Source organism: Euleptes europaea, chromosome 15, assembly GCF_029931775.1.
Source record: "Euleptes europaea isolate rEulEur1 chromosome 15, rEulEur1.hap1, whole genome shotgun sequence".
Taxonomy (NCBI): Eukaryota; Metazoa; Chordata; class Lepidosauria; order Squamata; family Sphaerodactylidae; genus Euleptes; species Euleptes europaea.
Genome location: NC_079326.1, coordinates 35628351 through 35651937, shown reverse-complemented (window position 1 = coordinate 35651937; position 23587 = coordinate 35628351). Strand labels below are relative to the sequence as shown.

The window sequence follows — 23587 nt, the reverse complement described above, 5'->3', positions numbered from 1 at the left end:
GTGGGGAATCGAACCCGGTTCTCCAGATCAGAGTCCACCTCTCCAAACCACCGCTCTTAACCACTACACCACGCTGGCCATTTGCTGGAATGGGGCCACTTGCTTACCCTGCATCTGAGCTGTTGCCACAGAGCAAAGCATCGTTTTGTCCTTCCAAGAAGTAAAAGTGACCTGTTTTAGAAAAAGAAGTGAAAAACATTGAATTGCTTTGAAATTAATGACTTGAACAAAAGCATCTTGTGGTACCTCAAAGGCTAACAGATTTACAGTGCAATTTGAGGCAGAGTAACAACCTTCTAAGTCCATTGGAGTCAAATGTGCTTAGAAAGGTATAACTGCTTAGGATTGGAAAGGTTATCAGGGCATGCGCTTCTGCAGAGTACAGCCCATTTAATCAGAGGCTATAGTCCATAACAATTTATGCCGCAATAAATCAGTTAGCTTTTGGGGTGCCACATGATTTACTGTTCATCTTTGTGGCTCCTTTGCAGTCCCACATGTGGGACAACGCTGAAGCCACAATGATGAGTTACAGGTATGCATAACCCGGTTTTTGTTTTCACTTCAAAGACTAACATGGAATTTATCTGTGCTTAAATGAAGGACATCCTTAAAAAAATAAGATACACAATGCAATTTATAGCCACAATTAAGCATCAGAGGAAAAAAAAAAAAAAAAGTCCTGACTTAAATTTCTTAAAGGTTGGGAAGCTTTACTACAGCAATAGTAATGCAAGGCCTATGTAATCAAGATAGTTCATCAAGATTTTTTTTGAAGTATTGTTGATGCTCAATTTTTGAAAATTAGGCAAGAGTTCTACCACTACTACAAGCAACACAGGAAGTAGCAGATTGGCAATTAAATCCCTTTACCTCAAAACAGGCACTGAACACAATGGAACATACTTCCAATCCAACATGCCTAACGGGATTGAGGTGTAGATTACAAAAGAGTTTGTTATTTGTGCAATGCCAGAATCAAAGCAGCAGGAATGTGCCTAAGAGCTTCTTTCTGAGAATAACCTACCATAGGTCAGATGTACCTGAGTATCATTGAAAACAACAGAACTAGACTTGGAGAGCATTCCTAAATCTGCTCAGTTCGGCTTACTCCCAAGAAAGTGTCCTTGGGACTGCAGGGTTAGTTGCACCAAAGTTAAATCCCACTGATTTCAGTGAGACTTTGCTATGACTGCTTTGGCTGGATTGAGCATTCGCCTAATGCGAATGCAAATTCTAATTGCAGGTTTAGATACTTGGTTGGATCCAGCAAACTTTTTTTTAACTTAATCATCTTTCACATGGCTTTTGTTCATGCTGGTCTTATGATCCTCAGCATAGCCTTTTTTGAGTGGTCAAAGGAAATTCCATCTTTCCTCTTTCACAAGTGGAAAAGTTGCCTGGATCCAACCCACTGTACAGTACCCATCATTCAGTTACATTATAATATACTTTGGTTAGGTAAATATTAAACCAGGATGGGCATACAGTGCCACATCTGAAGCAAGGTTATGCTATAAAAAGTACCAAAATAAACAATTCAACTGCCTTATACTGAATCAGATCCTTGGTCCATCACAATCAGTATGGTCTACTCAGACGGGCAACGACTCTCCAGGGTCTCAGGCAGAGGACTTTCACATCACCTACTCGCCTAGTCCCTTTAACTGGAGATGCCCAAGATTGAACCTGGGACGTTCTGCATGCCGATCAGATGCTCTACCACTGAGCCACAGTGACTATATCACAAAACCAATAGGATAATCCTGATACTTCTTGAAACCACATTCCAACAAATTACAGCCAACAATTAGACGCTGGGTTGAGATGATGCATAGATGGTGCATTCCTCTTACGAGCAAGACGCTGCACACCTTAACCGTATCTCCCCTTTTCTGCCTGTTAGGAGCCACTAGACTCAGCTACATATATTGAAATGGCTAGACCTTTAAATTCACTTGGTCAACTGCTTTCTTTTAACCATGATGGCACAAAGATATGAAGCTTCTCTTCTGGGCACAGCTAAAGGTGATCAAAATGATAACTGGGTGGTTGAAAGTAATTCAATTATATCCAGTGAACAGCCATGAGAAACACAGGAATTTCTCCCACATTCCTTTCCCCCTTTGCAAAGGATCCATGATCTTCTCCCCTCCTTACTGCAGCTCTCCAGCCTACATGGTTAATCTTTCCAAGATTTAAAAGGAACTGGAGGAGAGGAGAGGAACATGGGAGAAATTAGCATTCCAGGGGCAGTTTATTAGCTATAAGTTAACTTGACATAAGACCATAGTGTAACACTTTCTTTGCCATCAAGTCACATCTGGCTTATGGCAACCCCTGGGGTTTTCAAGGCAAGAGATGTTCAGGGGTGGTTTGCTATTGCCTGCTTCCATGTCATGATCATGGTATTCCTTACAGGTCTCCCATCCAAATACTTGCCAGAGTCACATGAACACACGTGTTATATAATTTTGGAGAACATGAAGCTGCCTTATACTGAATCCATCCAATACTTGGTCCATAAAAGTCAGTATTTTCTACTCAGACCGGCAGCAGCTCTCCAGGGTCTCACGCAGAGGTCTTTCACAACACCTACTTGCCTAGTCCCTTTAACTGGAGCTGCCGGGGATTGAACCTGGGACCTTCTGCATGCCAAGCAGATGCTCTACCACTGAGCCACAGCCCCTCCCCTTCAACCTTGCTTAGCTTTTGAGATCTGGCGTGATCAGGCTAGCCTGGGCTATCCAGATCAGGGCAATGTAACACTATCCCTCCCCCAAAATATTCCTTTGGTTTAAGTTAGACATGCATTCTTCTCATTGTCATGATCAAACAGCTTATTCCAAGCTAGCCCTACTGAACAGAACATATCAAGGGGTGTTAACTTTTTGTTCACTAGAATAAATTATATCAATGGTGTCTATTCAGGAGTGAAGACTAGTCTAGGTTCGTTATATAATTTTGGAGAACACTGACCATTGTCTGCTTGTGATCAGTAAAATTAAGTGTTAAATATTAAAAAATATCACCAATCCTTACTGTCATCATCGACGTACTCATTCCAGTTAAATGTGGTGATGGTTGTGTTAATAAAGGTACCATTTTCTCCCGCTGAGCTATTGAAGTAGGAAGTAATGTTTATATGAAAAGTAGAATTGTCTGGTGGCCAGATCAGACATTTATGCCTCAAGTTCCCCATGAAAAGCTGGAGCCCTATGAGCGCAAATACACTCAGACAAAACACAGTCAGGATCATTACGTCCGAGAGCTTCTTCACAGACTGAATGAGGGCTCCCACAATAGTTTTCAGGCCTGTAAAGGGAAAAAAGGGAGACTCATTACAATGTCATACCCTCAACGTAGAGGACATCCCTGCGAATGTACTTGATTTAGGTAACATTTCATGCAGAATGACCATGGAATGAGTCTTAGGATGGTGACAAACTACGGTTTCATGAAAAGCCTGTGAACATGAATGAGAAGCTGTTAAGCTTATACCAGTTCAAAACTGTGTATGGAAATAAAACATAACATATATTTATAGAAAACTACAGAAACGTTTTGCCTATGCCCAAACATGACTCGGCTATCCATGCTCTATCTCAGCTCTACACAGAAAAAAAGGATATCGCTTTCTTTTGCGGGTGTCTCTTGCCCAAACCATCATTGCAGAATCAGTATTTAAAAAATATTCCATAGAGGAACAAGATGACTGTGTTTGTTTTTTAATATTTTATTAAAGGTGTATTCAGTCTCACTGCATGAAACCGGGAATGGTTTGGAGAAGAAGGACATCTTTTAGAAAAAAAATACCCATGCATGGCCCATGCTGTCCTTCATGTTTGCATATCTCTACGCGTAATTTAAAAATTAAAAAAGAAAACAGATTGCGGCCGGTTTTAGTCTTAAGTGCCTGCAACAAATGGTAAAATTTGCATCAGTATGAAAGCCTCGGTATATTGATCTTTAACAGTGGAAAGCTCGATGTCATAAGATGCAAATCATATAGCCACTTACTGCCAATGTCTCATGCAAAAAATCCGTTAAACTCAAAGGCTGATTTGGAGAAGAAAAAAAATCAAGCTGAAATATTTAAAAAGCAAAGAATCACGTTTCACCAAAACAAAAGGTGTTTGATTCCAGCTTTTTATTTTTGGTTTTGCACTGTGCAGCAAGTAACGAGGCTTATGCTCAAAAAAAAAAAAAGGGGTTTCGCCTTCAATGGAGTTTCAAAAGTCAGCCTCCGTGTTTAACCTAGCTCTCACCTGGAATGACTGATATTGTTTTCAATGCCCGGAGAACTCTGAATGTTCTCAACGCTGAGACATTACCCAGGTCCACAAACTCTGTCACATATCTGTAATAGGGGAGTCCACACACAAACACAATGACAGCACGCAAAGAACAGTTGGAGATACAAAGGGACCTGGCGCTTCATAACGCTCAGTTCTTACCTGGGATTACAGAAATAGTTTTCAAAGCTCTCAATACTCTGAAAGTTCGAAGAGCTGAAACATTGCCTAGGTTTACAAATTCTGTTATATACCTGTAGAATTAAATCACAGTTATTCAGAATTGAGGCAGAGCTTACGCCAACTACTCGGGGTCTTTCATCAAGACCTCATCCATCCTCTTTTGCCTTGTGCTCGATAAAACCCTTTTCCTAAGGTTGCCAGGGACAGAGGCTGAGGAGGGCGGGGTTTGGGGAGGGGAGGGACTTCAATGCCATAGAGTCCAATTGCCAAAGGGGCCATTTTCTCCAGGAGAACTTATCTCTATCGGCTGGAGATCAGTTGTAATAGCAGGAGATCTCCATCTAGTACCTGGAGGTTGGCAACCCTACTCAGGGTCTTTCATCAAGACCTCGTCCATCTTCTTTTGCCTTGTGTTTGATAATACCCTTTTCCTGACTGACAACTAAAAATTAAATATCGCTGAAGCAAATCACCTTGTCCTGTATCCTAAAGGTAAAGGTCCCCTGTGCAAGCACCGGGTCATTCCTGACCCATGGGGTGACATCACATCCCGATGTTTACTAGGCAGACTTTGTTTATGGAGTGGTTTGCCAGTGCCTTCCCCATGTCCTGCATCCTACCATTCAATTAAGCCTTTGGCAGGATACAACCCACTGCATTTTCTTTTTAAACAAATCATTTGGGAATTTTTTGAGGTGGGCTTCCATTCTGGTGAACAGAAAGAAGATAAGATACTGACATCAGCTGACAAAAGAATAAACTATATTAGTTGCAATCCTAGTGGCAGACAAACCATTCTGCTCTGCAGCACAGGAAGACTAAAAAATAAAATCAAAACGGGAATTTATTACAACAGGAAATCCTTCCTCCGTCAAATAAAAATTACCATTTGTATGAGTGACTAACCCAACCCCATTAAATATTGAGAAAAATACTTACGCAAATGTAATGACAGTGAAGTCAAGCCAGTTCCAGGGGTCTCGAAGGAAAGTGAAACCTTCTAAACAGAAGCCCCTTGCAAGAATTTTTATTAGGGATTCAAAAGTATAAATTCCAGTGAATGTGTATCTGTGGAAAATATTAGCGTAAGAGTAAAAAGAAACAAAACAGGAATGATTTTAATATAATATTCCAAATAACAGGATGTTATTAAAAGGAGAAGTTCAATGGTCTAAAATAAAATTATAAAAACGATTTTTTCCAGGGGAAGAGGAATGAGCTCTCCTAAGCTGGAAGTACAAAAATAGGGTTGCCAGGTCCCTCTTTGCCACCGGCGGGAGGTTTTCGGGGCGGAGCCTGAGGAGGGTGGGGTTTGGGGAAGGACTTCAATGTCATAGAGTCCAATTGCCAACGCGCCCATTTTCTCCAGGTGAACTAATCTCTGTTGGCTGGAGATCAGCTGTAATAGCAGGAGATCTCCAGCTATTACCTGGAGGTTGGCAACCCTATACAAAAATGAAATGTGTTTCAGAACCAACCCATGTAGTTTTACGCTCACCATATCAGCACAATCCAGTTCTGATAGCTAACAATTCTGAAGGTTCTGTCACCAGACAGAGAATAACCGGAGGGGATCGAAATCAAAGTCAGAGGCAAGCAGTAGCTGATTCTTTTTGCTGATTCTTTTTGCTCTACCATAACTTCTCTCTTTAGTGGCCAATTTCCTTGCTCTCCCCTCTTACCAACACCTAAGGGAAATTAACCAATAAGGGGTGAGATAAGAAGAGGTAAATAACAAGCAAAAAAAGCACCAAAAGCCAGCTAGCTGTTCCTCTTCACTCCGTGGGTCAATTTAGATGCTCGCTCAAAGCTCTTTTTTAAAATCCAACCTTTAAAATGCCTATTCACGGCCCCGATGCAAAAGGAGAAATCCCACATCCCACTCGCCTGCTCCTTCATTCCTGTTTGCATAGCCATTAGCAACCACCGTGTGCATAGCTAACGTGCGGCTTTGATTTTGCATGGTTCCTTGAGGGGATTCTTCGCGGTGGGGGCGAAGCAAACACAAAAGGTCACATTAAAGGGGCTCTTAAGAAATGCGAGGCAGGTATGTGCCGGCTTCGCAGTCACTTCCGATTCAGCATAAAAAAACTCAAAAAAATATGCGGGGCAATTCAGCCTGGAACGCGCTGCTAATTACCAAGCATAAATGGCCCATGTTTGTCTATGGTCCCATCCAGTATTCTCTTTCTGTGGGCAGGGGAGCCTCCAGAATTCCCAACAATGTGCATTCCAAATTCAGAATTCTCCCTATGGAGGTAACATGTACCCCAACTCTCATTTGCACATTCACTTGAAAAGACCTGATAAAAATATCAAAAGCTGGCATTCTACTGGATATGACATTAGAAATTAGATTCCAGCACCATACGTGGTACAGGGCTAAGGAGAAGCAGAAAGGGAGACATTCTGAACTTTCAAATTCCACTCTAAAGAAACAATGGAGCTCTCAGAATTAGGGGGACCAGTTTGCTAAGCACAGGCAATACAGAATAAAAGTGCTGCCACTAGGACCAATTCGGTGGTTTTTAAAAAATATATATATTTATATTATTTCAAATGCTTGTTTCTAGCTTTTCCATTGAAAAGGAACTGCAAAATACCTTAACAACAATATAAAATCAAAACATATAATAGCATATTAAAGCATCGATGCATTTACAGCACCGTCAGCAATAAAATAACAGAGGTAATGTATGAGGATAGGCAACAAATCCTGCCATTTCAGCAGGATGTAGCAGTATAGTCCTAAGGAGAATCACACCCTGCTAAGCACACTGACTTCAATTGATTTAGAAGGTTGTGTTTTGCTAAGGATTGCCATCTGAACCCCTGTAGTGAGGGAGGCCAAAGAGCATTTCATGGGAGACGGTCCTATAATTTAGGTTTATCTCAAGATGTTTTCAGTGTACACTTTGTAAGTGTAAACATCAAGTGGGGATAATCTGGTGTTTCTAAACATGTTATCACCCACATTTGCCAGTGCACAATGCATGAAAAGCTCTAGTCATGAGAATCAGTCACACAGGTTGTCACCTGTATTTGGCTCCTGGATGACTTTGGAGACACATGGGCATGTGTAAAGTGCTGTCAAGTCACAGCTGACTGATGGTGACCCCCACAGGGTTTCTAATGCAAGAGACAAACAGGTAGACATGTCCTAAATAATTATTGAATGGAAATTAAGTTTGACTTACTCTACATTCTTCGTCCATTCAGGAGGGTTACTCATGGTCATAAATACACAATTGGTCAAAATAGTGCACATAATGAGCATGCTGAATAATGTATAGTAGAGTTAAGGAATACATAGACGAGTTAATTTATCATAAGAATCGTACCACATCAACAATGCGTTATTTCTAAAATCACTATTCTTTTCTGTTTAGTGGGTACCCAAGACTAAATATCAAGAACTTCACTACACTTTGCTCCACAGTTAAAAGAGAACAGATGGACATTCAAGTAAACTTTCTGCCACATAAAAGAAATAAAGTTGATTTCTAAAAGAAATATACAAAAGGCCACAGATATACAAAAAGTAAAAGCTAGCAGGGTCTGTATCATGCATATGAATTCATGGAGACATTTTACTGATTTATTTGTATAAGAATTTCTGTGACAACTTTTAGCCTAAGAGCCAAAGGTGGCTCACAACAGACAGTAAGATAACACTAAAACAAGCACTAAAAGTAATAAAAGGAGAAACAAACAAATCATGTGGAAAACCTATCTTGTATAAAAAGCACAGAAGAAAACCCACTGAAGTATGTGTCAACTGAATGTTTCTGGAGATACCAGAACTGAGGCAGAATCCCTGAAAAGCCTTTATCTATGGTAATTAGCATCTCCTATGGTAGGGATATCAGGAGGAGGGCAACTGATGGAGGTCTTGAAGTATGGGCAGATTGATATGGGACATGAGACGTCATGACTACTTATAACCTCAATCTTTCTATGCTTTCAAAACAATGCTTCATATACAGGACATTAAGGGGCAAATTCAGTGTTTCAGCTAATGACCCCCTGAACCCCCTGGGGCCAAACCAGTGCATATGGTAGATCACACGTTAGAACATGGATCACGTATGGTAGAATAAATGAAGAACCCTGAATGTTAACCAAGAAAGGGGTTCAATACAGATCAAAATAAAAGTTTGTTTATACAAATCCTGGATCAATTTTCCCAGTAATTCCATAAACACAGTACATTTTTTTTAAAGTCCCTCCCAGCTATCCCTGCTGTGGTAGCTAGATCAAAGTAACAATTCCAATTTCTTCTGGACAAAGTCATTGGGTTCTCTGAGTATGGATGGATGGCACATTACACAGCAATGTTGCTGATGCTAAGCAGGTCTTGATCTGAGTAGGATGGAAGACCTCTGATCTTCTTAACAGAAGACAGGCAGGATAATTTGAAAAGTGGATGGCTTCAGCACAGCCCTATTTTTGTCAAAGAACCCCTGTAGTGGGTTCTTTACCTTCAAGGTAAAGGGAAGTTTAGGTATGGAAACCTGGGTTGTTTCTAAGGAAGGAGGGCTTTGCCAGTATGGACACAGATTAGGAAAGTGGTTGGATTTCACATTGCTCTTAACAATGAGAAGGGCTTCTTGCTCTGTACTAGAAACATTACCTTCCATTATTCAAAAAGTATTTGCTTAAAGGTACATCCCCTACACAAAACTGAAGTTACCCAGACACGATAGGCCATAAATGACCACATGATGGCACTACCAACTAGGAAATGTTTAGAGCTGCTTTAATTTAGGACCACAAATATTTTCAGATAGATAAGTATTTTTAAAAATTTACATTTGCATCACATCCTTCCTGTGGGATGCTCATAGCAGTTGACAAGTGATCCCCAGGGCAAGCGCAGAGTTGCATTGTTTTGATGATGGAAATCTATGTGGTACCTTTGGACTTTTCTCTGATCCAAAAACTTTATTTATTTATTTATATTTCAACCTCAATCCCTAGCCCAAGCCTGGGTTCAGGGCGGCTAACAGTATAATGCTCGAGGAGTAACATGCACTTTTGACAGCTATTTTGGTTTGATTATAGTAACGAAAGCACGGGTGGTGTTTCTGCCAGGGAACGTGAGTTGCAGAGTTATAAGGATTATGAAGTCTCCTCTGGCTATTTGTTGGGATGTTAAGACTGGAACTACTAACACCCCTCAACCCTCTCCAATAAGAGAAGCCTGGATTTTGACATTTAGGGGTTTTGACGCTTCTGTTCTCCTCCCTGATAGCTTGATCAATTTGCCACTACAAATATAGTCTCGTTCAATGATAACTCTCTTAACATTTAGTCCAAAATAAATGAAAAGCTGTTGTGGAGCCCTAGAGAACATAACTTTATGCAGTTTTGAAAATGATAAAAATGTGAATTTGTAAGATGCTTGTTGCTTGCCTCAGGAATAAACAGAGATCACATAACCTGGCATTCCAAAAATAAATTTAACTGACAAGTCAACATTTCTTGGCATAAATGTTCCCAGGACCTTATCTTTTTATTTCTCCTGTTGCTCAATGTCTTTTTAAACATTAACTCACATATTCATTACATTTTTACCTCATTCTTTCTCCAAAGAGGTTAGACCACACTGTGAGACAGATAAAACTTAGAGAAAGGGACTTGTCCAGGATGCCCCAGAGAAGTTGCACAGTGTGATCCTGCAAACAGATACACCCGTTTAAGCTCATTGATTTGAATGGAATTCAAAGGACACAACAACACTAAGGATTATACTGTAAAAATAGTACTGATTTCAGAGTCCAGTCACTGTTAATCAGTGTTTCCACAGGCAAGTTAAAACACATTGGTTGACTTAGGGCAGTGGTGGCGAACCTATGGCCAGCAGCCCAATGGGAGCGCTTCCTCCCTCCCCTGTCACATGCCGCAGGGCAACTCACATATCGGGCGGCTCACATGCAGCGTGAGGGTGCGGCGCGGACGGCAGCCTGTTGAGTCTGTGGAGAAGGTGATTCCCGTGGTGGGGTTGGAGAGGAGGTAGGTTGGAGGGGAGCATAGCTCACAACGTGGCATAGCTGGAGGGGAGCAGAGCGCTCGGGCCACAGCACGGGCTTTGCGGCGCCACCCAACTTTCAGTGAAATCCCCTACTAAAAGAAGAACACCTACTTACCCAGCATGTAATTAGCCTGTGGAACTCCTTGCCACAGGATGTGGTGATGGCATCTAGCCTAGATGCCTTTAAGAGGGGATTGGACAAATTTTTGGAGGAAAAGTCCATCACGGGTTACTAGCCCTGATGGGTATGTGCTACCTCCTTATTATTCAGGTTAAATTGCCGTGTTGGCACTTTGCGATAAATAAGTGGGTTTGGGGTTGCAGTTTCTCGGTCTCTAAAAGGTTCGCCATCACTGACTTAGGGGCTTCAGTCCCACAGAGTATTTCCACAGACAGAAAGAGGTAACATTCCCTGTTGCCAATTCACTCCTTGAGAATGAGACTACCAACCCACTCCCATTCTATTTCTGCGAGGGGTTCCCTTTCCCACAAGAGCAGCATTTGGGGAGATATTTTGGGCTGTAGTGGGTGGGCCAATAGGTACAACCTTCCCCCCGATTTGTCTGTGAAGTTCCTTCTTGGGAGCCAAACAACGATGTGTGTATATTTATACATTGCGGTGGTGGTAGAAACATAAGCACATTTCAGTTTATCTAGCGAGGTAAATGTAATCAGCATAAATGAGTACCCAGCTTGCTGGGAGTAAAGGGAAGATGACGGGGGAAGGCACTGGCAAACCACCCCGTAAACAAAGTCTGCCTAGTAAACGTCGGGATGTGACGTCACCCCATGGGTCAGGAATGACCTGGTGCTTGCACAGGGGACCTTTACCTTACCTTAAACTTAATCAACAAGACTAACTGGAGTTGGGATGAAATGTTTTGGGGGCTGCAATATGTGGACATGCATATCTATACTCCCACGTAATGGGTGACCTTTACCAAGCAAACCTGCTGTGCTTTGGTTCATCTCAGCAGACGCTATGTGGGAGCCACACTCAAGATCTATTGGCAGAAGGAAGAATGCACCTCATACTACAAATCAGCCCTGAGTTTCTTTGCCGAGCAGTCACAGTGCTTCTGAATCACCCAAGGATACCGATTTGGAGCACTCCAACTTCAATATAATTTTCTGAGGGTAGCAACAAAGTCCTAACTAATACAAGTACTCTACGATGAAGCTGTATCATAAAAAAAGGGTTTCATTGGACTTGTGACTTGATTCACAGTTTTATTTTGAAGCCCATGAGAGTATAAAGCATCATAATGTACAAGTTGCCTGCAAAGTTATCTTCAGACAGAATCTCTGTGTAATTGAGTAAGATTCTGAAGTATGCCTAAAAGGTACACACAGGTCACACAAGGGCTGGGCTAAGCCTCCCTGCATATGAACTGAGAATAGGGTTGCCAGGTCCCCCGTCACCACCGGCGGGAGGTTTTTGGGGCAGAGCCTGAGGGGGAGGGGTTTGGGGAGAGACTTCAATGCCATAGAGTCCAATTGCCAAAGCGGCCATTTTCTCCAGGTGAACTGATCTCTATTGGCTGGAGATCAGTTGTAATAGCAGGAGATCTCCAGCTCGTACCTGGAGGTTGGCAACCCTAACTGAGAGTGAGATATACAACATGCCCAATACTCTCTCCACAATGCACAGGTGCAGGGAGGATTGCTAGTACTAGCGGGCTGTCATTCAAGGAAGCTTTCACCAGGACTGAAATGCCAATCTTCTCCTTATGAAAGCCCTGAGAATCTTCTCCAGAGCTCCTCAAAACACACCTCGAAAAGGAACATTTGCTCTGTGCATAGAAAGTGAAGAAGAGGGGAATGGGGGAGTGAGGGATGCCGATGCAAGAAAACAGAGAGGAGAAGAGCAAATTAAACGAAAAGGAGCAAAGTAAAGAAACGGAAGGGGTGGAGTATAGCTATTTAGCTGCTTGTATGAGAGCCCTGCTTTCCAACAGTGACCTATAAAGCAGCAGATGCAGAAATGGGGACCAGGAGGAGATTTTAAAAAGTACAGTGAAAAACCAGGGGTTAAAAAGAATGGTGTTATGTGGTTCACAGCCTCCCCAAGACAGAAAATGACCCAAGCATTGAGAAACAGAATAATATCATTTCATTCACTGCGAACCAACCGTTTGAAAAGGATATGAATGTACCAAAATTTTAATAGCTATTTTTCTAATAGGGTTGAAAGGCGTTAACAGGTACACGGCAGAGGTGGCGCTGAATCGGAAGATCGCCTTCCCTCTATTCAATACTATAAATGTCTGGAAGAAAAGAAGAAAGACAGAAGGGGAGGGGGAAGGGGAGTAATGCCCTGTGCATCATTCAAACTCTGTCATGTGCAAAAAGTTGGTTACGCTTTAACGTTAGCGGCAGGAAGAAGGTTGTATTCGTATGCAAACAAATCCCTTTCCCACCTAGTCGAGTCTGGGTTCACCTAATATTGTGGTGGCGAAAACGCATGGTCGCTTTAGCCTCCTTTATTCCCTGTTTCAGCCAGGATTCAGCCAGAATCGAACACATGCGTTTTGCCGGACGTGCGATCAATCCTGGCTGAAACAGGGAATAAAGGAGGCTAAAGCGACCCTGTGTTTTCGCCCTAAAGGACTGGATTAAGCCAATCTGTTGCAGGTCAGAAGAACCCAGTTTTAAGGCTCCCTCCCATGTGTAGCCATAATTATGCAATCAGTTTAGAAATAAAACACAACAGTATTCATAAACATAAAGTGGTGTTCTTCCCACCCAGTAGGAAAAAGTAGATGGCATTTAGATGGACAGGGTTGCTTTGTTTCCATATAGAGTATGGGCGAAAACGCATGGTCGCTTTATCCTTTAATCTCTGTTTTAGCCAGGATCGAACGCCTATTAGGCGAAACGCATGCGTTCGATCCTGGCTGAATCCTGGCTGCCACGGGGATTAAAGGAGGATAAAGCGACGATGCGTTTTCGCCCTATGACTACCAACCAACTTCTCATCAAAGTGGAACAGGAGGTATGTTAAAGCTTATAGCTTCACAGTGCAATCTTAAACACGGCTGCACCTTTCTAATTCCATTGAAGGGTACGGGCTGAGAAGGCTATAACTCTGCATAGGTCCATACTGTCAGGCACTGAGCAGTGTAATCTACTATTGCCGCAACACAAATGGATATTTCTGTCACCTTGCCACTATTCATAGTAGGATAGACCTTAAACCCACTGAAATCAATGGCTTTGTCACACTTCTCTCTATCCAGGATCACAGCACTGGCCAGATCAAGAGACGTGGGTTAAAACTTCTGCTTTTAGCAGAACGTGGCTCTGCAGTTAGAGACTATATGGATTGACTCACTGGCTTGCAGAAGGTCTCTTCTGACACTAACCCCATAAGTAGGGTTGCCAGCCTCCAGGTACTAACTGGAGATCTCCTGCTATTAACACTGATCTCCAGCCGATATAGATCAGTTCTCCTGGAGAAAATGGCCACTTTGGAAATTGAACTCTATGGCATTGCAGTCCCTCCCCTCCCCAAACCCCGTCCTCCTCAGGCTCTGCCCCCAAAACCTCCCGCCAGTGGTGAAGAGGGACCTGGCAACCCTACCGATAAGGCATAGGGTTGCCAGGTCCCCCTAGCCACCGGCTGGGGATGGAGGGTACGGTTGCCAGATCTGGGTTGGGAAACTCCTGGAGATTTGGGGATAGAGCCTGGAGAGGACAGAGACCTCAGTGGGGTACAACACCATAGAGTTCACCCTCCAAAGCATCCCTTATCTCCAGGGGAACTGATCTCTGTAGTCTGGAGATGAGTTATAATTCTGGAAGATCCCCAGCTCCCACCTGGAGGCTGGCATCCCCACATCTCATGGTATAAGTACTGGTGCTCCACAGATATTATGTTTGCTGCAAATTTCACATTCACATTTCTGGGAAATCACCAGCTGAATGTAGCACATAGGGAAAAAATGTATTGTGTGCACAGTCAGGAAGGATTGCATAGAAGACATTCACCGGATAACCCATGGGTAATTCTGGTACCCATTTTGAGGAAATAACTGACAAAGCCACAAGAGAAAAACTTTTTGATCATCTATATAGAAACACGCTGCATTCAAGAAAGTAATTAACAACTGTACGCAGCCATCACCCACAACCCTACAAGTTTAGGTCTCTTTAGCTTTGAAAAAGCATCATGTTTCCCCCACTGCGGTGCTCATGCCTGGTTTATTAAATATCCCCAAGTTATGTATAAAATCTTACACCCTTGTGAAATGATTCATTGAATCATTGCACAATTTGTGCAGGAGAACGCTGAACATTTCAAACATTTTTCATAAGTCTTTATTCTCATTATTACATTTGAAGATGAATGGTTAGAAATTGTTTATTGCAATGGGAAAAGCACCAAGTACCTGACAATTGTGGCCATGAGTTTGCTTTTCTATCACATTAATAGGAAGTACTTAGATATTTACTATTTATCTTTCACGTGCAAGAGAATAAATGCTGGAACAGCTACGATAGCTGTTTTCCTTTATGCCTGCCAAAATTGAAGCTCGCATTAGTGTGCCAGCTTTTTAGAAGATGCCAACATATTTACCCTCCCTATTTCATGAATTGCCTATGCTGTTACCTGTTGAGATGCTGAGCCATCTACAGCAATCTAGCATCCATTATTTTATTCACAGTCCTTTTGTAGCACATCCATCATGTTCTTTAAAAAATATATATTTTGCTTCCTTGTTTAGAAACAGAAGAAATCTCAACCTGTATGTAATTCTTGACCTAGAAAACTTGCCTTTTCTGTTTCAGCAGTCTCTTACTCTGCTGAAACATGTTTTTTTTTTTTTTAATACATTTGGGGCCAGAAGTATGGTTGCCTCCACTCAGGGTGAGGCAAACGGAGCACCATTCCTTCTTGTTCTGGAGACAGCCATGATATGAACTTTTGTGTTCATCGGCTGCAACAGGGACCAGTCAGCTCGGGCAGCAGTACTGTGGATCCCAGAGGAACTTATAAGGAAGGCAAGCTGGTTCCATTCAACATTAACTAAAACCAGAGGGCAGGCTAAAGAAGAGCATGCTACACCCTCTATAGCAGAGTAGGAAGTATGCAGGCTGATTGTCCTGCTCTCCGATTCTTCAGAAACATGTCTGTCTTTCTATAGCTTCACATATGCTCTGGCTGTTAAACACTGTGATCAGCTTCCTTCCCAGGAATCTGCTTAGAACAAGATGTTATAATGAATCTGTTCTTCTGATCTGTGTTGCACACTGAATTTTTGGCACTTCAGTTTCAGAGCGTCTTTTCTCTTAACACTCTATGAAACGGCAAACAATTTATTCAGAGGACTGAGAAGTTAGGGGGGCCACGTTCTACAATCCTCATCCACTTTTCTACCCATCCTCTACAGAGTGGGTGAAGGGGGGGGAGGGAAGCATTTGGCATGCTGATCAGCTGAAATGTAAAAGCAGCTGCTAATGGAGGCTGACAGAACAATTCAATGCAAACTTACTCCAGTCTAAATCTGCACAGGATTGCATTGCCTGTCTGTCTCTCTGCAGCAATTTAGCTCAAAAATCTTGCATGACCTGATTTTGCAAAAACAAAGGCCTGTAATATAAACTAGGGCTGTCATTGCTCCTTTTTTCATTGCCGCTTTGCATAGCGCTTAATCCATCTTTTAAAAGGCTAATCCGTTTCCAAAGGGCTAATTTTTTTTCATATAACATCTTCTTACAGTATATACTCAGCTTTGAAAGAGGATTAGACAGATTCACCGACAACAGGTTTATCAACAGCCACAATAGTGACTAGGCCTCCATGTATAGAGAGGCAGTGTAGCTCTAAATATCAAACAACAGGGGAATGCCATCAGTTTAAGTTTCCTTTCAGAACTGACAAGCAGGAGGAAACGGAGTCTCTACATTAGATGGGCCTTGATGGGCCTTGATTCTGACCCAGCAAGGCCATTCTTATGCTCTTCTTATCTCATCTTTCTGTTAAACTTTCTATATATCTTATAAAACTTTTTGAACAGTTACACCCTGTAATTTTGCTTAGAATGGCATTGTAAGAGTTGACTTCTGCTGAGCTGTCCTGTCAAGTAGTACTGGTTTATGCTTAGTCATCCAAAGGCGCTAACAGAAGAAATTAAAGTCATCTGTGTAAGCTACTTGCATATTGCTTTGGAAAGCTAAGTGAAAAAAAAATCACCTCTCTGTTTGTAATGAAATTGTAGGCACTATCCAGTTGAGTCAATTATACTACTAGCCAAGATGACAATCCTCATAAAGGAACGGTGCTTTATTTTATTGAAATGGGTCAGGAGGAAGACAGGAACTTTATCTGCCTTTCAACTGCACTCTGTCCGTTGTTGTACAGTAAACCCTCTTCAGAATACACGTGTCTTTTGGACAGTTTCAAGTTTGTGGCTTCTAACATCCTCCCTGAGATGCCAACTGGCTAGTCAGTCTCTGCTTAATATAGGAAGTTCCACCAAGGGCAAAGAACAACAGCTGGAGACGTATGAAGACATGCAGAAAAAGCTGCCAAGAGGCATGTATGGGCTGTGTGTGTGTGCATGCCTGGAAGGCTTCAATGAAATAATCATAAACCTAAGCCCAGGTCAGAGAGAGGAGGTTATTAAAATATGGAGAAGCTCTCCCTTTTGAGATACCCATGGCCACCTGGCATGAGTTGGGACCTGTCCTTTGTGGCTGTGAGGCACATTTTGAACTCTTCCCCTCTACCCATCCTCTGAAGGGAATCATACCAGGACGAGGAAATTAATCTTCACCCTCCATAGGCCTACATAGGGGAGGAAGGCAGGAAAACATATTTGTACTAGCTCAGAGATGGAGTCAGCGAAATGGTGCCATCTGTTTGATGGACTGCCCTGAATCTAGTTGTTCAAAGTGCTTCACGGTTAGGATGACCCTGGAGATGTTTATTCTGACTCTGCACTTCTACAGCAACCAAGTCAATGATAGGATAGTTCCAGAACCAACAGTCATCCTAAGCAGGTCCATGCAGAATCCTATCCAGGTCTATTCAGTGAAGTTTTCTGCCAGGGAAGAGTTCTTAGGATTGCACTGTAAAGCCAATTTTTTACACCCTTGTTGCACAGAAAAAGATGGGGAAAGGGCCCAAAGAGAGGCACAATTCATTAAAAACAACAACCCTTCCCATAAAACCTTTGCTGCTAGTACCACTGTTAATAAAAAAAAAATCTCTGTGCATTTGTGCTTCAATAATTTCCCAGCTGTAAAATAAGGTTAGTGACAATTACAGCAAAATACCCAGAGTGTTACAATAAACCTGTTTCACCGCATGTAAACTCAGGGGGATATCTTGTCAACACTAAGATTCCGAGACGGAGAGTTTGCTTGTGAGCAGCATCGGTGAACAGAGAAAACACATCACGGTAACAACTACGTATGAAATCAAAAGCAAACTGCAATTATCATGTTCCAAAATATTGGCTAAAGAGTACTCCATGGAAGTGTCTGTGGGGTTCCAGTCCTACCGAGCTCCCATGGGACTATGTTAGACTCACAACGTGCACTCACTTTTTTGTTAAGGTAGAATGGGTCCAGGTCTTCCAAAGGCTCAGAGACCATTCCCGGAGGGATGTCTCCATAAATAAAGGGCAGTGATTTGCCTGCCTCCAAGTCACTATTGGGTTTGGGTCCATTTTCGTCGTCATCAATGTCTTTGCGCTCTTGTTTGGGCTTCTTCGCTTTTTCCTCAGCAATGCGTTGTTCGATAGCTGCCAGAGATTCTCTCGTGAAAAAGTGGAAGCTGTCAGGTCCTGGTGGTACCAGCATTGATTGTGCCATCTTTTCATCCTGCACCTCTTAATTATTGTTGTGCCCCATGCATAAAAAAGTGCTAGGATTAAAAAAAACACAGAGAGAGAGAAGATTAGCACTATGCTTTGCGCAAGGAAAGGAAAATACTTGTCCGCAGGGCAGCTTATTAACTGGGCTACTTAAAATGTGAGAGTTGTATGTTTTGATGATTGTTCATTCATTCTTCATTCTCCTTTAATCCCATTTTCTTTCTCATTTGCAAATCTGTCTATCCAAGGGAACAGAAGATATTATAACAATCCGGGGGGGGGGGGGCTCCAAACTCTCCCCAATTAAACTCCTGTAAAATACACCAGCAACAATCAAAATCTTCTGCACTGACTACAAGTACTAATTACTATGGCTATTATTTATGTAGTTCAGTATAGTATAGTATTATTTATATAGTGTGTATAGCACTTCATAGGAGCCCTGTGGTGCAGAGTGGTAAGCTGAAGTACTGCAGTCCAAGCTCTGCTCACGACCTGAGTTCGATCCCAACGGAAGTTGGTTTCAGGTAGCCGGCTCAAGGTTGACTCAGCCTTCCATCCTTCCGAGGTCGGTAAAATGAGTACCCAGCTTGCTGGGGGTAAAGGGAAGATGACTGGGGAAGGCAATGGCAAACCACCCCGTAACAAAGTCTGCCTAGTAAACATCGAGATGTGACATCACCCCATGGGTCAGGAATGACCCGGTGCTTGCACAGGGGACCTTTACAGCACTTCATAGAGTGATATAAGCAAAAGACTTAAATTCTCAGGTCCCTGCCCTGAGAAGCTTACAATTAGTCAACAAAAGTGGTGTAAACAGCAAAGGATAAAGAGGGAGGGGAGGCACAAGCTACAAGAGATGGATGTAATTATATTCATTCTATCTTATTCCACAGTATAGGGCATTATTTTGTCATGAATTCTCTCATGCGGGTCTTAGTTGACTGAATCAAGGCACATTAGGACTCGGCCCCAGTCAGAACCCATTATCAATAGAAAAGGGCTGAGTTGTAAAACAATAACAGAAAGAGTATCTCTGAACACAAGTGAGCAACCACATGCAGCCCCTAACATCTGGGATTCATTCCAAGTCACAGAATATAGCTTCCATTCCAGATAGCACCCCTGTTTTGTTTAAATTACTAAATCTAACTAGCATATTTCCTTCCCACGATTCCTCCATGGAGTTCAGGATGGTGTATATGGTTCTCTCTTCCCTGTTCTGTTCTCATTATGATCCTGTGAGGTAGGTTACTCTGGGCCTAATGGCCCATTAGGGATTTGACTGACACGCTAACTGGTACACCACTCTGGCCCTGTATATTTTTCCCCCTCTGTCGCAGAAGGTAAATGACAAATGTTAGAGCTTCAGCTATTCTTGAAGACATGGGCGAAAGCTCATTTTAAAGCATACTCTGTGGCACTGTCGGCAGCAGACAAACTACTCTTCTGTCACCATTGCCTCTGCATGGTATAGGCTACCAAAGTTGTTTTGGGTGGTCAGAGGCATGTTGTGATCTAGCCTGCAGGAGGAGGTAGAGTGGTCGGTGGTCCACTATTACCATTTTGCTCAACGCTTTGCAGATAAAATCACTCATATCCTTACTGACTTGGAGTCTACATTAGCAGTGACAGAGACAGATGGCGCCAGGGTGCCAACTTGTCCAACTGTTTGGGATAATTTTCAGTTTATTCAATCAAAGGATGTGGACAGGGTCCTTGGAGGTTTGAGGACCACTTGCATGACCCTTGCCATTCCATGGCCACTTAAATCTTTGGGGGCGGGGTGACTCGCTGAGAGGATCCGAGAGATAGTTAATGTCTCCTTGAGAGAGGGGGGTGGTCTCTCCAGCCTTGAAACAGTGGTGTGTCCACTACTAAAGAAGTGTGCCATGGACCTGGGAGATTTCAGTAACCATTCTTGAATATTCCATTTTTGAACAAGATAATTAAAATGGTTGTGGCTGGACAATTTCAGGCATTCCCGGAAAAAGCATATTGCTTGAATTGTTTGGATCCTCTTAAATCTATTTTCAAGCCTGGTTATGGGATTGAACTAGCCCTGGCCACCTTGGTGGATCACCTGCACCAGATTGACAGAGAGAGTGTTACTCTGTTGATTCTCCAGGACCTCTCGGCAGCGATCAGTACCATTGATCATAGTATTTATTCTTCTGGACCACCATTCCAGGCTGGGACTGTGAGGTGCTGTTTTGCAGTGGTTCCAGTCCTACCTGAAGGGTAGATATCAGAAGGTGCTTCTAGGGGACAGCTACTCAACCCCTGGGCCTTCGGCCTGTGGGGTCCCGCAAGGTTCCATCTTGTCCCCTACGCTTTTCAGCATCTACATGAAACCACTGAGTGAGGTCATCTGGAGATTTGGATGGGGTTGCCACCAATATGCAGATGACATTCAGCTCTATCTCACACTTTTGGCTGGTCCCAGAGAGGTTGTAGAAAACCTGAACCAGTGCCCAGAGGCAGTTTTGGAGTGGATGCAGACTAATATCTGAAGTGCAACCCTGACATGATGAAAGTGATACTGGCATGTGGAAAGTATGACCTGTTCTGGATGAGGTTACATTCCCCTTGAAGGAATAGGTTTGTCGTTTGGGGGTGCTCTTCAACCCAGGCCTACTGCTGGAAAAGCAGATGTGGCAGATGCGGCCAGGACTACCTTTTACCAGCTTCAGCTATTTAGTCAGCTGCCGCCTTTTCTGGACAAAAAGGATCCAGCCACTGTGGTGCACGCTGTAGTGACATCTAGATAAGATTACTACAATGTGCTCTATGTGGGGCTGCCCTTTAAAAGCATTTGGAAACTTCAACTGGTGGAGAGATCTGCAGCCAGGACGTTTTCTGGAGTGTGTCATAGGAAACATACCACTCTAGTCTTGGCCCATCTACACACTGGCTCCTAATCTGTTTCTTGGCACAGTTCAAGGTGCTGGTGTTGACCTTTCAAGCCCTACACAGGTTGGGACCAGCATGCCTTACAAGTCTAACTGAGGCCTGCTTTAGGTGCCCCCACCTTCTGAGATTAGGTGGGTGGCAACCTGGGACAGGGTGTTCTCAGTTGCAGCATAGAAACTCTGGATCTTTCTCCCCGATGAGACTTGCCTGTCCCCTTCTGTTGCTGTCTTCTGCCAGCAGATGAAGACTGTTTGCATCATGTGTTGTTCCTTCAGTGACCTCTCCTTCCTGGCCTGTTTTTAGTTATTGTTCTTTTGTATTTGCATTTAGCTATATTGTATGTTTATTTTAACTTGGTTTCGATTGTTGGAATGGGCTTTGTTTTGGTTTTAATGGCTTTTTAAGATGTGTTTTTATTATGCCTGCTTTTAACATGTTAGCAGCTCATGAGAGCAGAAAGGTAGGGTATAAACGTCAGTAAATAAATAAAATAAATATTTTATTTAGGAGCAAACGTTTACGCGCTTTTTTTTGTCCTGTAAAAGAAGCTGCCTGCAAGGGACTCATGTGGCATCAGGGGATTGCCCTGTATTTCGAAAGAAAGCACAAAACCCCTGTCAAAAAGACCTCAGTGGCAACAACGGGCCATTCCAGTAAAATCTGACCAGGCTGGTGGGCGCTCTGTCAACAAAATCGCTTGGCAGTCTTGTTTTCCCAACGTGCAGAGGCAATTCATACATGGTTGTCTGAAGAAGAAGAAAGTGCTTCTTCTTAACATTCAGGATTTGGAGGAGGATGGTACCTGATGGTCTCCCCTTTGCCTTTTCCAATTACCACAAAGAGGCCTCATTAGTATAAGGGCCGGAGGCCATTACTGTCACCGAGAAGATTCATTTGTGTGGTAGTCCCTCTGCTTACCGAGGAACGTGCAGAACTCAGGAGAGCAGCCAGTTCTTTTGGAACAAGGACCGATCAGGCTTGGACACCTGAACTCAGATGGGTGGCCTCTCGAAAGAAAGCATTTTGTGGTTTGGGGGGGAAAATAAATAAAACCATCCTCAATTAGATGACGGGTCCGGTTGTGTAAACAGTCGCCCTGTTACTTTCTAATCTATCAATCTTTTTATTGCCTCCTTACACATCTGCTGACTCAAAAAAAAAAAAAAAAAAAGGAGGGGGGGATCTGATGCAAACATTCAAATTCTGTGCCCAGTCGCTGCCACATCACGACCACACACGCAAACGCAGACATCAACCCTGAATAAGCGAGCCGCATTATCCGAGCAATTAAATAGCAACAGCGCCAGAAGATTAACAGCTCGAGTGCCGGGCGATGCAGCAGAAGAGCGATTATAAACGGGACATGGCATGCAATAACCGACTGCCCCCCACCCAATCTCCCACCTACCCCTCCACCCTTAATATACACAAGGACACATGCATCCGAGGTTCGCGGCGTGGAAGGCAACCGCAGCATCCCTTTCCCTCTCTCTCTCGCACGCGCGCGCGTCAACTCCTGCAGGTGTACACATCTGGGAGGGATGCTCTGCGGCTGCATCCCAGCGCATCTGGCGCATCCAACCGCGCGACGGGCGTCCACAGTTGCCAAGATCGCCGCAGGAGACTCCACCGCGGGAAAAGGAAAGTGGTCTTTGCAATCGGGTCCCCTCCTTCGCCGGCGGAACAACGACGAGCCGGAGAGGGAGCGAGACCCTTTTTGTCTAGACTGCAGAGAAATAAGGCATGCATTACCAGTCCTAGGCTCGTTCACTCATGTGGGTTTTAATCCGGGAAGACTGCAGCCCCCCCAAAAAAGAGAGAGAGAGCAAAACTCCATCATCGTGCCTTTTTGGTGTGTGCGTGTGTTTTAATGATTATTTCAATTCTCCTTCAATAGACCACACCTAACTTCCTGCGAAAGGATCCTGGTTGTTGGAGTAGAAACCAGCATTTCCTGTGTAAGGGACTACTCGGTGCCCTGCGTGGAAACGCCACGAGGGGGCGCTCAGAGGCGATGGCTGCGGGAGGCTCGCGGGCTTTGCAGCCTGAGCCTGGCAGCGTTGGGTTTCAGAGCTGAAGCTTCGGTGCCCTTAGCATCCTGTGGTCCATCTGCCCAGCCTACCCCCAAGGCGTGCATTGTTGGACCGCGAAGCAAGCTAGGAATGGTACCAGCAACCAAGGCCGGTTTGGGAGAGATGCTGGTTTTAAAAACGCAGGCGATGTGGGCACTTTCACGCAGCCCAAATAATTCACAGTGGGTCGCCGTGTTAAGTCTGTCTGCAGTGGTAGAAAAGGGGCAAGAGTCCAGTAGCACCTTAAAGACTAACAACAATATTTTC

The 23587-nt window shown here is 43.4% G+C and overlaps 1 protein-coding gene and 1 non-coding gene across 2 annotated transcripts in view; both read right to left on the bottom strand.

Annotated features, from left to right (window-relative positions):
• LOC130487970 (sodium channel protein type 2 subunit alpha-like) overlaps window positions 1–23032 on the bottom strand; it is a 77456-nt gene extending 54424 nt beyond the window's left edge. The window contains exons 1-8 of the mRNA XM_056861541.1: window positions 23001–23032; window positions 18064–18385; window positions 12661–12779; window positions 7676–7765; window positions 5418–5546; window positions 4458–4549; window positions 3043–3315; window positions 108–171 (exon numbers count right to left, since the gene is read on the bottom strand). Of these exons, the coding sequence (XP_056717519.1) occupies window positions 108–171; window positions 3043–3315; window positions 4458–4549; window positions 5418–5546; window positions 7676–7765; window positions 12661–12779; window positions 18064–18333 (1037 nt within the window). The 5' untranslated portion in view covers window positions 18334–18385; window positions 23001–23032. The remainder of the gene's footprint in view (window positions 1–107; window positions 172–3042; window positions 3316–4457; window positions 4550–5417; window positions 5547–7675; window positions 7766–12660; window positions 12780–18063; window positions 18386–23000) is intronic.
• TRNAA-GGC (transfer RNA alanine (anticodon GGC)) lies at window positions 2618–2689 on the bottom strand. Its single transcript has one exon. It is a non-coding gene; the product is annotated as a tRNA-Ala (tRNA).
• Window positions 23033–23587: the final 555 nt, after the last annotated feature.